At 40.5% G+C, this 21,046-nt stretch overlaps 1 protein-coding gene across 2 annotated transcripts in view; it reads right to left on the reverse strand.

Moving 5' to 3' along the window:
• The window catches only part of GLP1R (glucagon like peptide 1 receptor), an 88,037-nt gene that overhangs the window by 19,466 nt on the left and 47,525 nt on the right, over positions 1 to 21,046 (reverse strand). For both annotated transcript variants that reach the window (XM_051613333.1, XM_051613332.1), the window contains 4 exons: positions 15,998 to 16,107; positions 13,372 to 13,478; positions 8,925 to 9,078; positions 7,339 to 7,498 (listed from right to left, as the gene is read on the reverse strand). In XM_051613333.1, the coding sequence (XP_051469293.1) occupies positions 7,339 to 7,498; positions 8,925 to 9,078; positions 13,372 to 13,478; positions 15,998 to 16,107 (531 nt within the window). The remainder of the gene's footprint in view (positions 1 to 7,338; positions 7,499 to 8,924; positions 9,079 to 13,371; positions 13,479 to 15,997; positions 16,108 to 21,046) is intronic.

Below are 21,046 nucleotides of genomic sequence, written 5' to 3' on the forward strand. Positions count from 1 at the left end.
ATGATTAAGGGAGTGGAACATCTCCCTTATGAGGAAAGGTTGAGGGAGCTGGGTCTCTTTAGCTTGGAGAAAAGGAGACTGAGGGGTGACCTCATCAATGTTTACAAATATGTAAGGGGTGAGTGTCAGGGAGATGGAGTTAGGTTTTTCTCAGTGTTGACCAGTGATAGGACAAGGGGTAATGGGATCAAATTGGAGCATAGGAGGTTCAAGGTGAATATTAAAAAAAATTTTTTTACTGTGAGAGTGACAGAGCACTGGAACAGGCTGCCCAGGGAGGTTGTGGAGTCTCCTTCTCTGGAGACATTCAAAACCCGCCTGGATGCGTTCCTGTGTGATGTGCTCTAGATGACCCTGCTCTGGCAGGGGGGTTGGACTAGATGATCTTTCGAGGTCCCTTCCAACCCCTAGGATTCTATGATTCTATGATTCTATGTACCTGATACTGAGAGTACACAATATTTTGGGAGCAAAGTTACTGAGAACTCCATGCTGCTTTGGTAGTGGCATATGAGATTAAGAACAGGGTCATTGCAAATCACTTTGAAATACAAATGAGCCTTTGATTCATAGAAACTAATTATAGTCTGAATGATTTGTTTCTTGACTTTGCTGAGAATTAAGACACCTTAATAGGAAAGTTCCAGGGTAAGACATGAACACTGAGAGCACAAAGGCTGTATGCCTAGGGAGGCAACTGATATATCAAGTGATAACAATAATGATTTGTGGGTATCTTCAGCTTCTGGATACATCAGAAATTTCTCCATATTTAATTGCATTACTCGACATTCGAATTGAGAATCTGTTACTAGTATTACATTTCAAAAGAGCCTAGCGAGAGATAAATTGGTATTGTTGAACCACATCAGGATCCTGCTATGCAAACATTATGCAAATTAATAGGCAGCATGTACAAGGTGATTTGTTGAACACCCTCTGCCCATTCCTACTTGTGATGCAGGCCCCTGGTGCCTTAAGTGTTGCAACACCATCAGTCACATTATTTTCCATGCTAGCAGTACCTATTTTAATCTGAGACACCAAGACTTAACGGTGCAATACATACATGTAAGCTCTGAACATCAGTGCAAATTCTACATGGATGCCAGCTGACAGAACACTCGCTAATCCACCTCAAGTGTGTAGAAGTCATTCACAAAAGCAAAAGAGCAAGTCTGTAGCATCTCTGCAGTAATTGCAGTTTGCAAGGATCACTGAGGCTCTCCATAGCTTAATTTACAATCTTGATACCTAATTAACCTGCATTAACTTGCACAAATGCAAATATCCTCAGTCAAGAGAAATATGGCTGTCTCCAGCAGGCAGTGGAAGTGAACTGTATGCAGCTCCTTGAATAAACTCTACAGGTGACTATCATTCATTAACAGAATCATCATTGTATTACAGTCCCAGGCTCCCAACCACCAGCTTTTTTGGTGCATGTGAGTTTCAAACCTACACTTCTGTCTCTTACTGCTACTACCCAAAGAATAACAGATATTCAAGAAAAAACTGTACCCACTTATAGAATGAACTTACTTAACATATAGGCTGACCTCTTTTTGCTTTTTGTCACACAGAAAGCTCTGAGATTGCTCTTTTCCCAGATTAACTGACCACAGAAATGTGTCTGAATTCTGGAAATGGAAGTGTGTACTTTTGTCTGTACTGCATCACTGCTGAAAATGCCAAATACTGGAACAGCCTGCTCATGCCACCTTCTGCCATATTAATTTTTGCAGGCTGATAACTGACCAAAAATCTTTGAACACTACATGGTGATAATGAAATCTGTCAAGTGTACTAAGAAATAAGCATGCTGACAGCTCAGCTATTAAAGTTCAAGTGACAGGGGACAGGGCATCTCAGTTATGGGTTGTGACAATAATATATATCATAGATGATGAGAAAGTAATGGAACTGCCAAATCAACATCTTAAGACCCCACTGGATGAATAAGCAGCAAGACCAACATATTTTCACTGTAACTTACATATTCTACTCCTTCCAGATGTCCGTATAGTAAGAAAAAAGTTGTAAAATAAAGCATTATCCAGAATGATAATAACATGGGGTAGGAGAAGAAAGCTGTAATAAATTATGCACAGGAACCACTGTTTAGCTGACATTTTCACAATGCTCCACTGTCCCTAATGAGCAGAGAGGAGAGCAAATCGTGTTGCTGCCAATGGAAGCTACCACGTCGTGGTAATAGCATGCAGAAATCAGACTCTTCGTTGAATGGGTCTGAGATATTTTGGTAACAGAAAAGAACAGCTCAGGCTTGTTCTGGAGTGCACAAAGCAGCAGTTACCATGAAAGGTGTCACCAGGTGGTGCTATTCCACATTGCCTTCCGTTCTTTACCTCGGTGTGCAAGCAAGTTTTCATTCTTACAGACATACGTTGTTTTTCTACCTTTGCACTGCGCATAAAGGCAGTTTCAGTGGAGAAAGATGTATGAGGAACAAGAGAGGCTTCCCCCATCCTCAAGTGCTGATTAGTGATTCCTCTTGAAGTAAACTGGTCCCTGTAAGACCAGAGCGCTGCCATCCTGAGACCAGTAAAGAGGGACATTCTGAATGCAGCACTTCAGGACTGTGTACAAGCTCCTATTTCAGATGAAACCTGACGTCATTGGCTTACACATAGTGAGAAGTTAAATCTCCGACACAATCAGACAAAAAACCCAACCCAAACCAAACCACAAAAAACAACAGTAGGAAGAACCCCAATAACCACTCAGAACCCCTCAGAAACCACTCAGGATGGTCTGACTTCATCTACTGCTTGATATATCAATTCAAGATGTACCTGCTGAGGAACTGAAAGTGAAAAATAGATACAACTAGATGTAGAATGAGTAAGAGCGCTGCAGATGTGAGATGAAATGTTTTTCTTCCTAGAAAAGGAAAAGCATGAAAGAGTGAAATCCAGAAGACACAGAGTGAAGAGAATTAAAAGAAACTCCTTAGAGATGCTTTTCCTACCGGAATCAGCTTGGACACAATGTCGGTTGTCACATCCTTGTCTAAAACAGAGTTTTTATTTGAAAACAGACAAGAAATGGTTAGTGCATTGAATACATCCTGTTGCTACACCAAGTTCTTAGTGGGCTTCAGAAGGAAGGTTTCTTGCTGGCTCTGTTCCAGGTCAGATCAATCTGGCAATCAGAATGGTGATTTTTGACAACCTACCTAGGCTTCCTGTCTTTATTAGCTTCTATTAGCTTCATTCCCTCACAGTATCCTTCCTTAGAGCAAGTTCTGACTGCCAAAGGTTAGGAAGAAGGACTTTTTTTTTTTTTTTTTAAGGCATTTTCCCTGCTGCAAGTGCTTTTTATTAAGATTTTCTTCTTAGGCTTTAGTGCTGAAGACTGTTTTCTCTGGTCTCTCTTCCCGCCTGGATGTTGCACAGTCACTGTGGAATGCTGCTGCTGTTTTTCCATCTCTCTCTCCTCCCCCCTTCTGAATGTCAACAGGTCCTTCTTCCACTAAAAGCTGCCGAAAGATGTGTACAGCAGTGTTACAGCAGAAACTGCTCTTCTCCAGAGACTGCTTTGTGCAGCACTGACACAACTGCTTGAAGTCAATGTCAAGCTCACTGGCTCTTCGCTGGCATCCCAATACCAGCAACTGCTCTTCTTTTTTTTTTTCTGCAAGTGATAAAGACTTTCTGAATCAACATCCTGTTCAGCTGCTGCTGTGCTGACCTCCATACGGAGGGAAACAACTCATCTACCTGCTGTGCCATTAGCCTATCAAGAATTTTGTTTGTTAATGCTAATGTTAATGTTAGCATTTCTGGGTTTTTTCCCCCATCAGCTTTGAAAATGGCATAAACCATTGCTTTTTGCAGCAAGATATGAGGAACTCGAGGTTGACACAAATGTATGAAAGTCTGCTTTTACAAAGAAAAAGATGACATAAACAAGGTATTTTCCACATTAAATGAAGTAGGAAAAATGTAACACTGCCATCTCAAAGTCTATTATGGCATAAAATCTCCTCAAGAAAGTGGCCATTACATACATACAGTTACCTCACAAGTAATCAGAAAGGTTTATAGAATCTTATCAATACACAGGATGTCAATATAAATTACTCCCAGTTTGTAAAACTACATTAGATTCCTTAGGTCTATCAAGATTTTATAACTTTACAAGCTTTTGCCAAGTACAATAATATGAGACAAATATTTTTTCCCCTTATGAAACACTTCAGCAGCAAAGATTTATTACTCATTTAAACTGATAATAAATTGAATACTGCCTAATAATATTAAGAACTGACCTATTTGAGAAATACTTATTAATTTTTCTTTACACACCTCACTGTCTGCTAACTGTTCCTAGGAAGACACAGACTAAGTATGGTACCTTTTCTATTTGAAAAGCAGGTTGACCCTTTTCTTATTTTGAGTTGAGATGGAATTATCATGTTAGACATAAAATGGGGAAAATACTTTTTTATTTACACTATTAGGTGGAAGTTTTCCTGTTATAAAAAAAAATAGAGGACTATTTATATAGCAGTTTAAAAACTTGGAGAGAAATAGGTATTGGGATGTTTCTACCTATGTGAAAGCTGACTTTTGGTTGGGATTATCTGAGGAAATAATTTGCTCTAGTTTCTTGTTTGTTCTGAGACCTGTTGATCCTCAAAAGAAGTACAACAGGGCAAACCTCATAACTGAGAGTATGTGCAAATACTCAGGTGGACAAAAACCTTGAGAACACAGTTTTATCCATGTGTGCTTTTGAGAGGAGTACAAGCACAAACATATGTGATAACACAGGAGATTGCAGAAACTAGCCAGACAGCAAAAACAGTACCATATGGTCCGCAAGTCATCCCAAAGTTCAGTTATAATTACAAAAACAACATGAAATTACTAACACCCACTGAAGTTTGTGCTCATTATGTACATGGAATTTTAAAACATGAATATTCAAATACGGAGTAACGAATAAGGTAAAGACTTACTCTACAAGAGGACAATTCCTTAACAGAACAAAAGGTCATGGTATCAAATCAGCTCTGACAATCAAATAGATAAGTTTTTTTTTAATCCAGTTTTATTTTTACAGTTTATAAACTTCAAAGGGCAGGACTCTTACAGCTCAGAAAGGAACATACTGACTCTCTATCATGCTGCTCCAAAAAAAAATATCTTCTGAGCATTGCATACAGCAGAAAAGCACCTGGTGAGGGACCTGAGCACCCAAAAAACAGTCACCACTGAAGAAGAAAGAGTGGAAAAAATCTTCACCTCTTTCTGCGTTAAGAGTCAAAACTATCTGTTGTAACTAATCTGGGAGCACTGAAACAGCAGATGCTTCTGCATTTGAAGATGAAGAATCATTGGCAAGTTTTGCACATGCAGCCATAGATGAAATAGCAAGATACTGTACAGATGAGGATCAAATGGCACAGACAGCATTTCTAGGAAGTTTGGATGAAACATATATCCAGTGCCAATTTCTGGCATTACCACACATTTCCATAAATTCATCCAGAAATTCAATTTACAGCAGCAAAACTTCCATTGTAAAGGAAAAACAACAAAAAAGTGTCCTCTATTTCTGCCTTCTGCTTCTGCAACAAACTCGAAATAATTCAGATCAAAACCCTTACTTATGAAACAACACAATACCCTCAGAATTTGGCTAGTTAAAATTTTGTGCTAATTTATTTTCCATTTCATAGAATCATAGAATGGTTTGGGTTGGAAGGGACCTTAAAGATCATCTACTTCCACCCCCTGCGAAGGGCAAGGACACCACCCACTAGACCAAAGCTCCATCCAATCTGGCACTGAACACTTCCAGGAAGGGGGCATCCACAACTTCCTTGGGCAACCTGTTCCAGTGTCTCAAAACCCTCACAGTCATTAATTTCTTCCTAATATCTAATCTAAATCTATGCTCTTCCAGTTTGAAACAGTTTCCCCTCATCCTATCACTACATGCCCTTATAAAAATCTCTCCCCATATTTCCTGTAGACTCCTTTAGGTACTGGAAGGCTGCTCTAAGGTCTGCATTTCCTCTCATTACCTTGGTCAGTGCTTCAGGCTAGCTCCTCCATTCCTCCTTTTTTTTTTTTTTTTTTTTTTTTAATTGAGGGTACCACTATTCATAAATTATTAAAATATACATAGTACTAGTATTATACAAGATGCTGTTGCTTTTGCTGCATGCCCTATATAAAATAATAATGGAAGATATAGAACTTTTAAACTAAAACTCTCCAGTAGGAAACTGCTATTACTTGCATGCATTTCTTCTCATCAATGTGCCAAAAAGTCTTTGCTCCTTATATATCCCTGTTCAGTAGAAGCTGGTAATTCATAATAAGCCATTTATATGCATTTTACCAGTGAACTAATTTGCGAGAATATTCCCAGTTGGCAAATCCATATAGAGAGAAGGGCAGTCAAAGCAATTTAAATGTTCAAACCAGTATCTGTGAAAGGACTTGCAGTATTTACTTGGATTTACTTTCAGCCTTTCAAAAGTTACCTGATTTGAACCAAAAGGGGAAGAGGGAGAAGAAGAAGGGAGGGAATGCAATAAAAGGACACGAGATCATTCCTGAACCAGGATTAAACTTGAACAGTAATATATTTTCAGGCTAATTGGGCAGTGAAAGAATCAAAGCTTTGGCATTTATACAGAAGGCAGCTCTGGCTCAACCAACTGATTTCAAGACATCACAGTCTTTAACCTCAAGCACATGCATGCCCACGGCAGATGCATCCTGACACCTCATTTGCCAAAAAAACATTACTTTGACCTGCTCTACCCACACAACCAACCTGACAAGTCCCTGCCATCAGCCACTTGTTCTTTAGCCCCTTTGCATCCCTCTAGCTCATGCTGCCACCATTACTGTTATCCTTGACCAGATAGGAGGCAACATTGCTATTTTGCTCCACAAGCACTTAACACATCTTTGAATGTAATGAGAAACTTTCTGGAGATGAAGCAGGGCAGTCCAGAGAAGTCCAAACTCACCTGGAATTACCCACATCTTTTTGCTGGGAAGCCGATGTCTTGCAGGAAGAGTACCACATGGCTGCCACTGGTTTAGGGAGTTTCTGCAGTGCTGCACAGCCCCTGTGTTATGAACTCAGTTTCTACACTGCAAGCACCTAGGAGCTGTGCTGGCCCAGCACCCTCCAAGTTCAAACAAGATAAGGCATCAGGAACAAAATGAGAATGGAGAGTGCAGGACTTGTACTGGGCAGCATTATGGTTGACACACAATGCTTTTTCCTATTATACTACATACTGGTGCATGTGGCCACAAGCAGACATCTGGCAAGTCAACTTACCCCAGCCAATGCAGAGATAGAGCCGAAAAATTCTCTGCTCAGAAAAGACCGAAAGTACCAGCAGTGTGTACAAGTACATGCCTTCCACCAGCAACCAGTAGTAGTTTGCAGCCACACAATACTGCATCATCACAAAGACCAAGCGGCAGCTGAGCGATTCCTGTGATGGAAGAAAGCACAGCCCAAATTAATGCAACAGGGACTGAGAATAAAAAGGATACTAACCCAAACGACTGGTTCCCCCTCCTGCCCTTACTTGCTTCTCACAACAATGCTTGCTAAATTAATCTGAGTACTGTAAGGCCAGAAGACAGTAATAGGTGCTTAGAGCTGATAGAGGCTTCAACAACAACCTTCCTGTTAGAAAATATTTTAAAATTACATGTTCTACATTTTCCATCAATAAGTAATAATTATAATTTGAAAAGTACAACACAAAGATGAAAAGCAAGTGAAAGGTACTGTATCAACTACAGACAATGAATCTTTTTAATGCTGACTATTTTCCAAAGCAAAAGATATATATTTTTTTTTTTTTAATAGAACAGTAATACTGCCCAGTCCATCACATTTAAGTGCAAAATCTCTCTTACCTGGTAAATTACAGAGAGATGGTCAGCAGGGCTTTAGGTAAGTATGAAACCTGATTACCTAATTAATATATCCATCAGGTCTGATGAAGCAACTATTGGATTAAACCATGTGTGAAAGCAGAAAGCCTCAGTTTTTCTGGCAGGAGGGAATGATTGACAGTCCAATGCGAACATTTCCAAACCATTTAAGCTATGTATTACAATGTTATTTTCTACCAGTTGATAGATTGCAGATGAGAAGAAATCAACCATCATATGAGATCGCTGTGGTATTAGCGCTTAAGCCTTAGGCAGTGTCAGAAATGGATGGGTACTAAATCTACATCAGAAAATACACTCTTTATGATCCCAACTCTGTACCACAACAGCAAATGATGTGCCCATGTTCTAGAATCACAACAGCTAAACAAATAATAATAAACCCTTTTTGTTTTTTTAAGACTAAAGTACATTTTGTATTCCAAAAGGGGGAAAGACACACTTTCATCATATTCACAACAGAGCTGTACATCCTCTCCCTTTGACTGTAAGTCTTTAATTAGCCTGTTTCTCCAAAGCTTTTCTAAATGCTTTCAAATTCAAATTTTGATCAGATGCTTCCCTTTTTTCCCTGTCATTAACAGATTATAAAGACCTTCAAGAACAACCAGCTAATTTGGTCATTATACAAGATGGAGAGGCCTATCACAAGAGATGCTGGCTTAGGGATATATATCAAAAAATCTTCCTCATCATGTTTCCTCTGTCTAGTAAGGGAAAACTTCCCACAGGCAGAGAAACACACCACAGCACCAAATACTTGCCTGTTCCAAGCCCGGGGTGGCACAACTATAACTGCATCCACGGTACTGCAAGTTTCAGAGAAACTCCATGGACAGAACAACAGCATTTTGTACAACCTTCATTGTACAAAATGAAATTACCTGCTGTTACGCAGACACACTACAGTGATGACTCCAACATCCCAAGAACCACCACAGTGTCTGCCCTTACCTGGAAGGAGATAAGTCCTTCCCACTGGTGTTCTTGCGTGGCAGTGCTGTACATCCACTTCACCACTGAGTCTTTAATGAAGACAGATATAGCCCGCAGGATAAAAGACGTGAAGAGGTTCAGGTGAATATAATTCCTCGTGCAATGTAGATGTCTGCCAAAAGGAAGAACAAGTCATGATCTGCATAAAAGCTGCAACATCACAGGCAGGACTGAGGGGGGGGAACAGTGAGACCTGTTGGAAATCAAGAGGTGCCAGAGGAAATCTCGTAACTTAAGAATGGCTGTACAGGTTTCAAACTGTCTTTGAGAAGAAACCACTATCAAGGAAAAGACATTCGAAACTTCAGCCCTAAGTGTGGATGTTTAGAGAAAGGAAGGAGATCAATGTGTAAGGAAAAAATATGTTAAAAGTTTAAGAAGTATAAAAATAAAGTAATTGCAGAAGACATATCTGAAAGGGTTAAAAAAGTCAAGTTTCACATAATGCTGAATCTAATCTCTTTGAATTGACCCCAGTGTCGCTGCACAGATTTGGCAAGGCTCAGGAACTGGTATGCAGTACAGCTTCTGGCTGTGCTCAAACACAGTGAAAAAAACATCCACCTGTAAATTATCACTTTGTCAACAAGAGAAAAAGTTGTATTCAGATTGCCTCCTGGGAGAACTATAAATACTTTCTGTAGAAGTAAAAGGAACAGAATTTGCACCTCCACATTCAGAACTGAAAACAAAACAAACAAAAAAAAAATACACACAAAAAAAAAAACCCTCTTGAATTTCAGCAGCCAGCTGCAAAGGCAATAAAATTGCACTTGTCAAAAAGGAGTATGTTAAGAGATAGCAAAAGAAACTGCAGTTACGTAAATAGCATCCAACTGCAGAGTGCTTCCAGTGTATTACCAGACATATCCACAAGGAGTTTTCTTACAGCCCTGCAAGGGTACACAACTTGCTTCAAAGAAAGTCACACCAGGTACGATTCTTTTTGATACTAAAAGATACAGGTAACACAAGATAAACAGCAATTGTTCCAGTGAACTTATGCTTCAAATGTCTATTTTTATTGCTCTGTACATCTGGGTAGAGTAATAGACTAGGTCTGAAAGTTATTTGTTTTGCATTGAAGAACTTTTTTTTACAGGTCAAACAGATATTTTTTTTTGGCATCATGCTAAGTCACAGCTTATTTCAAAGCTTACCTATGATTAATATTTATTTTTCTTTAACTCAGAATGCATTTGTTGCTACCCTTCTTAACTGATACACATTTAAATCTGAAACAATTATGTAAATTAGACAATTGAAGTAAATAGGTTGCAAGTAATTACTATTTTTGCTACAGGCAATGCAAGTTATTAAAATTGTTTCAGACACGAAGTTATGGGTCTAATTCAGCTTCCATCATGAAGCTACAGACTTCCATGTCTTTCAGAGAAGGCAAAATTGGACACTAGAGATATTTTTTCCTCTATTGTATCATTATTAAAAACAAATACAAAGGTTATTCTGTAGTCTAAGAACTTTAAAAGGCCTTCCTATTACAGAAGTGGGGAACATCAGCATTTTGGTGCCACTGAATTAGATTTTGATGCCCATTTGGTGAGGCTGCACAGCTACTGGGGACGTCACGAGCAGAGGCTGCAGCCAGAATGCAGCAACTGCAATACATACAGGGGCAGGTCTCTTGTTATTTCATGATATCCAGGACCAAGTTTTCTCCAGATAAACAACTTAGACATGAAAGCACAAAATGGATCAATAACATAGTTTTTAACATGGCTCTCAGTCCCTTTAACATCTCTGAAACCTCATTTTCAAAATCAGATGGACACATTCATATACACTTCTTCAGTCTCTGCTTCACAGTTAAATAAAAAAATACTACAGCATCTCTCCACAAAAGTCAGGATATCAAAATTCCCTCTCTCCTACCAATCATCAGTCACAAACTTGCTCTTTGTTCCCTGCCAAAAAGCATATGCATCCTTCCTTCAAAAAGCACATAGTTGCACTCTGTGACCTTTACATTTGGGCTACTAAGATTACTCAAAAAGTGTCATCGATGGGTGAAATTAGGAGAAAGTCCTTATCCTGGGAGACATTTGGAGACTTCATGACCATCTGGTGTTTTGTCAGATGAGTCCTAAGGTCCACAGGTACAACATATATCAATCATAACTACCACGCGGCATTCACAGAGGGTGAGCACACCTCTGCATTTCTGTAGTAATTTTAAATCTTTGAGCTTGGAAACCTATGCTTCTCCATTGGAAGGAGGAGGGTAATACAATGCTAAAAGACATGACTGATCTTTTTAAATAGGTAGGGGTATAAACACATAAGACAGAGGAAAGGAGAGGGACTGTCTTGCTAACAGAGATTGCTGGCACCTGAGCAAATGATAATTACCTGGCAATGATATTTTTTTATTCAGGAAGGAAGTTTCTTAAGGATCAGAACACTGAGGTTTCCTGACCTGATTTCAAGAAAGAGTACCAGGAGATGGAAAACTATACTTTTTTAGGAGGCAGCGTCATCAGCATGGAAGAGGGATGATGGCTCTGCAGAGGGATCTAGACAGGCTTGACTGTTGAGCCAAGGCCAATGGCATGAGTTTCAAGAAGGCCAAATGTCGGGTGCTGCACTTGGGCCACAACAACCCCCAGCAGCGCTACAGGCTTGGGGAGAAGGGGCTGGAGAGCTGCCCAGCAGAGAGGGACCTGGGGGTGCTGATTGACAGCCAGCTGAACATGAGCCAGCAGTGTGTCCAGGTAGGCAAGAAGGCCAACACCACCCTGGCCAACACCATCCACACACCAGGAATAGTGTGACCAGCAGGACCAGGGAGGTGATCCTGCCCCTCTACGCAGCCTTGGTGAGGCTGCACCTCAAGCACTGTGTGCAGTTTTGGGCACCACTGTACAGGAGGAACATTGAGGTGCTGGAGAGGTTGCAGAGAAGGGCAAGTAGGGTGACTTAGGGGTTTTGAGTACTGGCCTTATGAGAAGAGACCGAAAGAGATGGGGCAGTTCAGCCTGGAGAAGAGAAGGCTGCAGGGAGACCTCATTGCTCTCTACAACTACCTGAAAGGTTGTAGTAGTAGTGCAGTGGGTGTTGGCCTCTTCTCCCTCGTGAATAGGACAAGAAGAAGTGGGGTCAAGTTGCACCAGGGGAGGTTCAGATTCGATATTAGGAAAAATTTATTCACATAAAGAGTTGTGAGGCATTGGAACAGGCTGCCCAGGGAGGTGGTGGAGGCACCATCCCTAGACATGTTCAAAAAATGGGTAGACATGGTGTTTTGGGAGATGGTTTAGTGGTTAGGGGTTGCAGGGCAGCCAGTTGGCCTTGATCTTGGTCTTTTCCAACCTTGATGATTCTATGCGACCCAGCTATATACAGCAGCTGGGAGCAGGACTTCATGGCAGAGGGACCTCCTTCCCACAACAGGGCAGCATCACAGCTTTGTGTTTTCTAAATATCAGCCTCTTGTGCTCAGCATCCCCAAACTTCAGGGACAGCTGGCTGGAATTAAGACACTTCTTGCATTTACAAAGGGGAAAAAAAAAGATCTCTTTGTTGGAGTCCAAAGTTGTTTGTGATGGTTCATTTATTTAGGGTTGTTTTTTGTTGTTGTTGTTTTGTTGTGGGTTTTTTGTTTGTTTTTATGAGGGGCTTGGGTTTGGTTTGGTTTGTTTTTTTTTTATTGTGCACTTTTTTCCTTTTTTTTTTCTTTAACAAATCTACATGGTGTATCATTGACATGTACAATTAACAATCTCTTAATGTTGATCCACTCCATGGAAGTTGCTGGTGCATACTTGGATGAATCCAATCCAGCAATCTGACCAGATGACAGCAATTTATTGCACAGAAGCTTTTCAGGTTTCAAAATCAGGTTCTCTTCCATATTGCACAAAAAGGAGAGTTTCTGAAGTTCTCTAAAAGAATAAATTGTGTCAAAAATCTGGTTGTGCATTGAAATAAACCCTGCATGTGACAGCTGGGAAGCAGGCCAGACTGAGCTTTATGCTCTGTAATTCCAAGAAGGCAAGATGAAAACTTCTGTCCTAAATGTCCTCTCACATCCCAAACTAGTGGATCATCTGCAAAGTAACCATTAGGAAATGATGGAATTTCTTTCTCCATCTTTTCCAGTGAGAATTTTATTAAAATAAATGTCACAAGAAAACATTTCAACTGATAAAAAGCATCTGTTCCACACATTCAAACAGGTAACGCTGCAAACATTTAGGGATTTTACTTGCATTTTGAGAAGCAGATGTAGGAGGAAACACTGAAGTAATATAAGATAGAAAATCAATGAGGTGATGGAAGAAGGGAAAAAAAAAAAATAATCAAGCATTTCTGTCAAAGTCTGATACTATCATACAGAAAAAACATACCACCTTTTCTTCACTCTCTTCAGAGCTTTGCCAGTTACCTGAATCCAAGAAGAATGGCAGTTGCTATTACAAGGGCAGAGAAGGAAAGAGCATATCCAATGGTGTATATGATGGACAAATTCAGAAGCTGTTCTTCTGGTGCATCCTGAGAGCATATAAAGAAGAAAAAAAAAAAAACAGGGAGGGAGAAAAGACAGAGCTCATGGGTTCCAATTCTTTTCTCCCAGTTGCATTCTAACTTTTCTTAATGATAACCAGAAGTCATTCTCCTACTTTCAAGTATAAATGCACAGTCTTCAACTTTTCATATTCCTAAGGAAATAAAAATTTAATCTTAACTCCCCAGCTGCTCCCAGGTGTTCACTCAAACAGCTGGGTTTTGCAGCAAGGCTAGAAAATAGATAATGTGACACACTAAAGTTGGAAAGGTATGAATTACCACACCAGCAGGTCTTAAACAGATGGCAGAAAGCACAGACACAACTCAACTCTGCAGTAAAAAATGGCAAAGCTGATTTTTTTCAGACTCAAACACTTATAGCAGCTCTCCTTACTGCTGTAATGAGGGGGGTCCTTTGGCTACACCTAAGAAATAAAACAAGCCAGATCCCATTTGTTGACTCAGAGGCAAAGCATACCTTGCATTCATACAACTAACCTCTTTTCTGCCCCCAAATCATCCCTCTTCTGCCTCGACCATGCAACACCACCTCGTGACCTGGGTGTTACAGCACCACCTGGAAGGGAGTAACCTGGCATGGGCCAGAGCAGCGGGGATGCTTGCACCTCCCTGACAGTCCTGGGCTGTGGCTTTCTCCACATTCACTGTTGAACTCACAGCCTTTGAGATCCTTGCTCAGGCCAAACAGGTCAAAATGTTTATGGAGAAGCAAAGTATGTGAAAAGCTACAAGTAGGTCTGAACTATAACACAGGCTTATTGCTCATCCTCTGATCCACATTCATACTCTTTATTCTGATTGGTTTCTAGCACATATCTTTGTTTAAATAGATTCAGGCATTTTACTTCCCTTCTTCAAGTTGCTAATTCTCCAACTGACTGGAAACCTGTGCTGTACGAAGGAATACGTTCTCTGTACTTCAGAAATAAGTACAGCTATTGAGATGTACTTCGCACAGCTGGGAGGACTTAAGGAGAACATACAGGCCACTCATCAGGGATTTGTCAGGTTAATGTTATAAACTGAATTATATGAGAGCTGCCTTATGAACAGAAAAAATCTCTTCAGTATTAAAGCTCAGGCAAATTGTGGAGACCTGACAATTTCAAAAACCTACGCAGATCAAAACCACATCACACACTTAATGTTATTTTCCAAGGGTTCATTCACAAACCCTTAGAAAATTTTTAACAATAGTTGTCAAGTAATATACAGCAAACTTCTCAAAACAGCCTCTGGTTTTCATGTGCAAGATACATAAAAGCAAAGCAATTTATTAGGGGGCTCTATATACATAAGCTGGAAAACCAAATATGGCTGTTCACATTTCAGGAAATGACACCATGTACACAGGGTGTACAGTTCATGGAAACCTGGAGGCAGGTGCCAAATTACTAAGTGCTACATTAGATATCTCTCTCCTTGTCATGTCCCAGCACAGCTCTGGAAGAAACCGTAACGGCAAACAAGGAAAAGTCAAACTACCAGGCTTACTTTTTGTGTTTACACACTCTGTGGGGTACCCCAAAACATGGAAGGGACTAGGAATAAAGGTAAAAATCAGAGGAAAACATTAAATTTAACATATTTGGAAAATTAGAAACTCTCTCTTTTCCCATCTTCTAGTCTGCAGCTATTTATTCCTTTTGAAGAATGAGGCACTGAGCAATGGGAACTCCAGAGGATCTGCAGATCCCACAGCACTCGAGAACTTCATACACTTGAACTGTTTTGCCTAGGTACGTACTAGTTTCCAGTACCCTGGGACAGTGAGAGCACTCAATTTATGTGAGGAAAACCTTGGAGGGTCACAGCAGTAACAGTATCACGTGTCATGGGAACGCACGCAGAGTGCTAGCTGACGCCAATGGCTGACAAAAATCCCCTGGAAATCCTTAGGGTCGCCTTTGTTTGGTGCCAGGTGTCTCAGCTCCCTGCAGAGTATAAAGCACCAGGGCAAGAAAATAACAGTGACAAGCCTAATTCCATTACCCACAGCAAATTAAGGTAAAAAGACAAAAAAACTCCAAACAAATAGAAAGCAGGGACTGCCCCCTGCCCAAAGGTAAAAAAAGCAAATGTCCTTCAGTTCAGTTTATCTTAAATCACCTTAATAGCTGCTAACAAGACAGGGAGAACAAATGGTTACTTTATTGTATTGACGTGCAAATGGAAGAAAAGGCAAAGGAATAACATTAGGTCACTCCTCTGGTTTGGGTGGGCTGCAGCTGGGACTACCTCCTTCACTTGTTTTGGTGCTCTCATATATATTTAAACCTGCTCTCGTCAACCCTCCACGTTCCCTTTGTGGAAGTGGAGAAGCCTGACATCCCTTACCATTAAGCTCACTGAAGTGAGGTACACAGAATAAGGCAGTAAACATTCCTGTTACACAGGACAAAAACACATGGGCATCAATGACTATTTTTCCTCACTTCTGTTTTCTTGTAAGAGCAACAGCAAGAAAAGATGGAAACTCTTACCTGGTCAGAGGCCTCACACTCAGACAGGTTCCTCCACGGCAGGGTTGAATTCTCCTTCAGCAGCCATGTCCCCTCCAGAGTGCAAAACCGGTAAACCTGCCCATGCAGCACTGTCAGAAACAAAAAGGGCCACCAGGAGGTTACTGGGAGAGGAGCCTGCTGTGGGGCAAGGTGTGCAGAGCTGTCTCAGGCTTGGTGAAACCCTTCTTCCTCGTGGATTGCTCTCCTGGCTAGAGAAAGCCACACGGCTGCTCAGGAACACCTTCACCCACTCCCTGCCTGCAGACAGATGAGCTTGCTTCTCATCCTCAGGACCAGCGAGCAGCTTGGGAGGATGTGGCAGCAAAAGGATCAGATGGCCTGTACTCCAGGGCATCTGCTAACTGTTCAGCCACAACAGTCTGAAATAGTTGCTGCCATCTTTGTGTGGATTTTACAAAATGCAAAAACTCCAAATTACTGAAGTACTAGATATCAAGACACATTTTGGAAATGTTAAGCCTCAGCTACAAAATTCTCAGGGAAAAGAAGGCGCACAAAGAATAAATGGGCTTTTTCTTTTCTGAGATCATGCAGATCCAGAGAAGCCTCAGAACAGGTATGCTAACACAAGGTCCACAAAAATGTAAACAACTCTACTACAAAAGAAGAAGAACGCTTGAAGGAGCTGGGAATGTTTAGTTTGAGGAAGAGGAGGCTGAGGGGAGACCTCATCACTCTCTACAACTACCTGAAAGGTCATTGTAGAGAGGTTGGTGCTGGTCTCTTTTCACAGGTAATTAGCAACAGAACAAGAGGGAATGGCTTCAAGCTGCAACAAGGTAGGTTTAGACTGGACATTAGGAAATTTTTTTTCACAGAAAGAGTGGTTAGACACTGGAATAGGCTGCTCAGGGAGGTGGTTGAGTCACCATCCCTGGATGTGTTTAAGAGTCGTTTGGATGTGGTGTTGGTAGATATGGTTTAGGGTTTAGGGGAGAACTTTGTAGAGTAGCGATGATGGTTGGACTCGGTGATCCCAGGGGTCTTTTCCAACCTGAATAGTTCTATGATTCTATGAAAATGAGGTCATAAATCTCTGACTAAACTACTCATGTATTCTTCTTATTCCTTCTGTCTACACATTGGAATAACAAGACCAGCAATAAATAAGATGCCTTTCTGAAGCATTTAGCAGCATGAACTTGTAAAAGCAGGTACGATGAAGTAGCTCATAATTAAATTTACAACAGACTGAAGAACCAAAATAAAAGTACAAAGTGGAAGGAGCACTCAACCATAGTGTATCAAAAGAAACCCTCTCACTATTGTCTGGAGTACTGGGAAAATCTAACACATTCATAGCTGCACATAAGCAATCTGGAGGTGCCACTATATAGGTAGAGAAACAATGTTGGTTGCTTTGCAAATGAAATTTCTTTTTAATCACAATTCTGACACAGTAAACTGACCTATTCTGTGTTAAGAAGCTACTTGTCAAAAAGCAGTGCTGAATGAATCCCTCAATCAGGATTAGCCTCTACTGAAGCAATGTTTGGAAACAGGCACTTCCAACATTTAGAGGTAAGAGAAGCCAAGGTAGGAGGATTCAATTACAACTTCTGCTCAAATCCAGCCTTGCTAGCTGCAACCTCATCCTGTTGTCAACTCTCTCCCTCATTACTGCAAAGTGGAACTCATTAGAACTTGTCATTTCTGTTAAATGGGAAAGTACTAAAACTTATTTGAAATCATAACAACCCAATAGGCTATTTGCATGTTAGTTGACAACTAGTAATTTGTTTGATAATTTTCAGCATAGACTAACAGTAGGCACTAATAGTGAAGAATGATGTTTCAAAAAATAATATAGACATTTATATTCCAGTAACCATGCTAAATGGTAACTGATAACGGCTTTGGTAGGCATTAGCCTATTTGCTTTTGTAACTGGTGTACTGAATATATCAGTTAGAGAGAGCATAAAGATGATATAAAAATGTAAGTTATTCCTGGTGATTCTTCCTTACTAGTAAGGATATCTGTGTATGTTTACACAAAAACAGAAGGAGAGATTAGATCAACACACACAATGTACACTTTCATATCCATTAACTGCATTGAACAGTGTCACCTGGACCCACCATCTACTGCCAGTGCCAACCACCTCCTTCAATTGGGATGTTGCTACAATGTTAGGAATCACACCTGATGGAGGGCAGCAAGTAGAAAAGCATTATTTTTTCTCCCCCTCAAGATTAACAGACAGCAAATTGAAGTAAGCCACTCAAAATACCATAGGCAGCTTTAGGAATCAGTAAATATTGTATATTAGAAGCCAATAAAGGTGAAATCTAGAGGGTTAAATTCCAGAAGGTCACAGAACTCAGAAATTTAGTCTCATTGTCATTGCATGAGCTGTAACCAAGTAGTATTACAAGACATAATTGTGATAATATCACACAAAAATAAATTCCACTATATTCCTACCAAAAAGAAAAACTTGCTAAAGGAGAATTGATTTTAAAAAATACAAAATCACAACAACCACTATTCCACATTCTCTGAAAATCTTTGATTTTTTTCTCCCCAGTTTTTCTTACTGTCAAGGTCTAATTAGGATGAAAGCTTGGCTTCGGTGTATTTATTTTCTCTCCAAATCATCATGACACACTTATTTTCTTTTATCGACAGCACTTTTTTTTGAAATATTAAGCAGGAAAATCTGTTGCAGGCTGAAGCCTGGCATATACTGAAGAATGGAAGAGTTTACAGTACACAAAACATGAAATTTGCCATCAGACAGAAAGACAAGGTAATTCATTTATATATGAAGAAAAATGTATGCAACACTATTACACTAGAGAGTTTGTGCCACATCTAGGAGTCACAAACACTCCAGCAGAACTGATGGCTCCAATGGGCCTCTGCATAGCCACAAACCAGCTGTGTCAGGTTGTCATAGCCTCATTGCTTGCCAAAACAGTGGTGGCCAGCACATAACCCAGAGGCAACCAAAGACCAGCTGGGTTGCCTATATCCAGGAAGAGCCTTCAGAAGCAACAGAATTAATCAAACCAGAAATCCAAATAGATGAGACTACATTTGATAGCGTGAGAGCATATACATTTGGTCTATGGAATAATTTATAAGCCAAAATTATGAAATAGAAAAGGTTAAAAAAGAAAACTTAGACTTTCAAGCTGTGTTGAGATTCTTGTTGAAACATTGAGATAAGCTCATTAAACACTTCAGAGACCGCATAAACCACAAGAAGAGAGTGCAGGACTGATGAACTGCAGGCAGCCAGTTACACTCAGGAATGTGAAAACAAGTCTCACTATTGTGGAAATAGATTATTTTCACTTCTGTGTTGAATGCTACAGAAACCACACATCAGCAGATATTTACTGTAGGGTCCACAAGGGGCCTACTGATGGATATACACCTCATGCAGGACCCTTCCCTGCAGCTGAGTACATCCAACACCAGCACCTGCAGGACTTGTGAGTTAACCCCAGCCCAGGGGTGCTGACGTCTTTACATGCTGCATGATTGGGTGCAGAACTCCCCTCAGAAGAGGAGGCCCAGAGCCACAAGTCCCCTAAGCACAACCACTGCAGAGGGAGGCACTTTCAGAGCTGAAACACATCATCCTACAGCCACTCCTGGTTTCTCTGTTTCCTAGAAGCACAAGGCGAACAGCCTCTGTTTACTCATCCTCTGGGCAATAGGGTCCATCACAGGCAGCCACCTGCAACTGCCCAAACACAAGAATTAGGCCATTAATGACTGACAGCTCAGAAGAGATGTTACCTTAGAATCACAAAATAGAATCATTAATACTGGAAAAGACCGTCAAGATCATCAAGTCCAACCATCTGCCCTACAACCCCATGAGCACTGAACCATCTCCCAAAACACCATGTCTACTTGTTTTTTGAACACCTCCCAGAATGGTGCCTCCACCACCTCCCTGGGCAGTCTGTTCCAATGCCTTACCTCTATTTCTGTAAAGAAATTTTTACTAACATCCAATCTGAACCTCCCCTGGCAAAACTTGACCCCATTTCCTCTTGCCCTACCGCTAGTCACCAGGGAGAAGAGGCCAACATCCACCTCACTTGACTGAATGCTCTTCCCTGGTCTTGCCTCGCTGAAGAGAGGGACTGAGAACAGTCTCAAACCCAGAAACTGTGCTCTGGTGTGTCTCCAAAAGAACAGATAAAAACCTAGACTTCAGATTATTATTTTTTTTTTCATATACAAGCTAAATTCTTATTTTGCTTAGTGAACACAATTCCAATTTATATCAAAGGGATCTACTAGCTTTTAATCAGAGATGTTTTGATTCAAGCACTGCAAGTATCTTACCATTCTTACTGCTCAGAGGAAAGCATGTTGCATTAAAGCTACCTACAAATGTTCTTAAAACAGTTGTTTTCACATGGACTTTTTATGATTCCCTCACTGCACTGCACATGGCTTAGGAAGGCAGAGATCTTCAACCTCCTAAAATGGATAAAGAGGTAGTATTCTTACACATTCTCTCTTTGCCATGGGCCTGGAACCCACCAGGAATCTAATTTCCTTCACCTTTCATATTAAGCTGTTGCTAAAAAAATAATTCACTTATTAATACATACAGAGGCAAACAAACAGTGACATGCTTGGAGGCTGCCTATGTGCCATGACAAAAGAAGGCACGCACACAGCTTCCCCCTCAACTGCTGAGCAATTTCAGCTTCTTGCTTGCAGGTGGGTTTAGTCAGAGGTGATTCACATTTGTCCATGCCTGAATTCTGCAGAATGACTCAGGCTCTCTTACCTTTAATGCAGTGCAAATACCAAACATACAACAATCAGCTTCAGTTCTAATAGGCTGGCACAATGAACAATCATTTTTGAAGGTTCAGGTGGTTGCTGTCTCCTTGCTATCCTACCATGCCCTTTTCTGTCTTGTAAATCTTTTTTTTTTACCATATAGCCAATGTTTCAAATCACATTGATTAATACATTCTAGAACTGGCTATCATCCTCTGTAAATAACAACAACAAAATAGTAAGATC

Source organism: Apus apus, chromosome 3, assembly GCF_020740795.1.
Source record: "Apus apus isolate bApuApu2 chromosome 3, bApuApu2.pri.cur, whole genome shotgun sequence".
Classification (NCBI taxonomy): Eukaryota; Metazoa; Chordata; class Aves; order Apodiformes; family Apodidae; genus Apus; species Apus apus.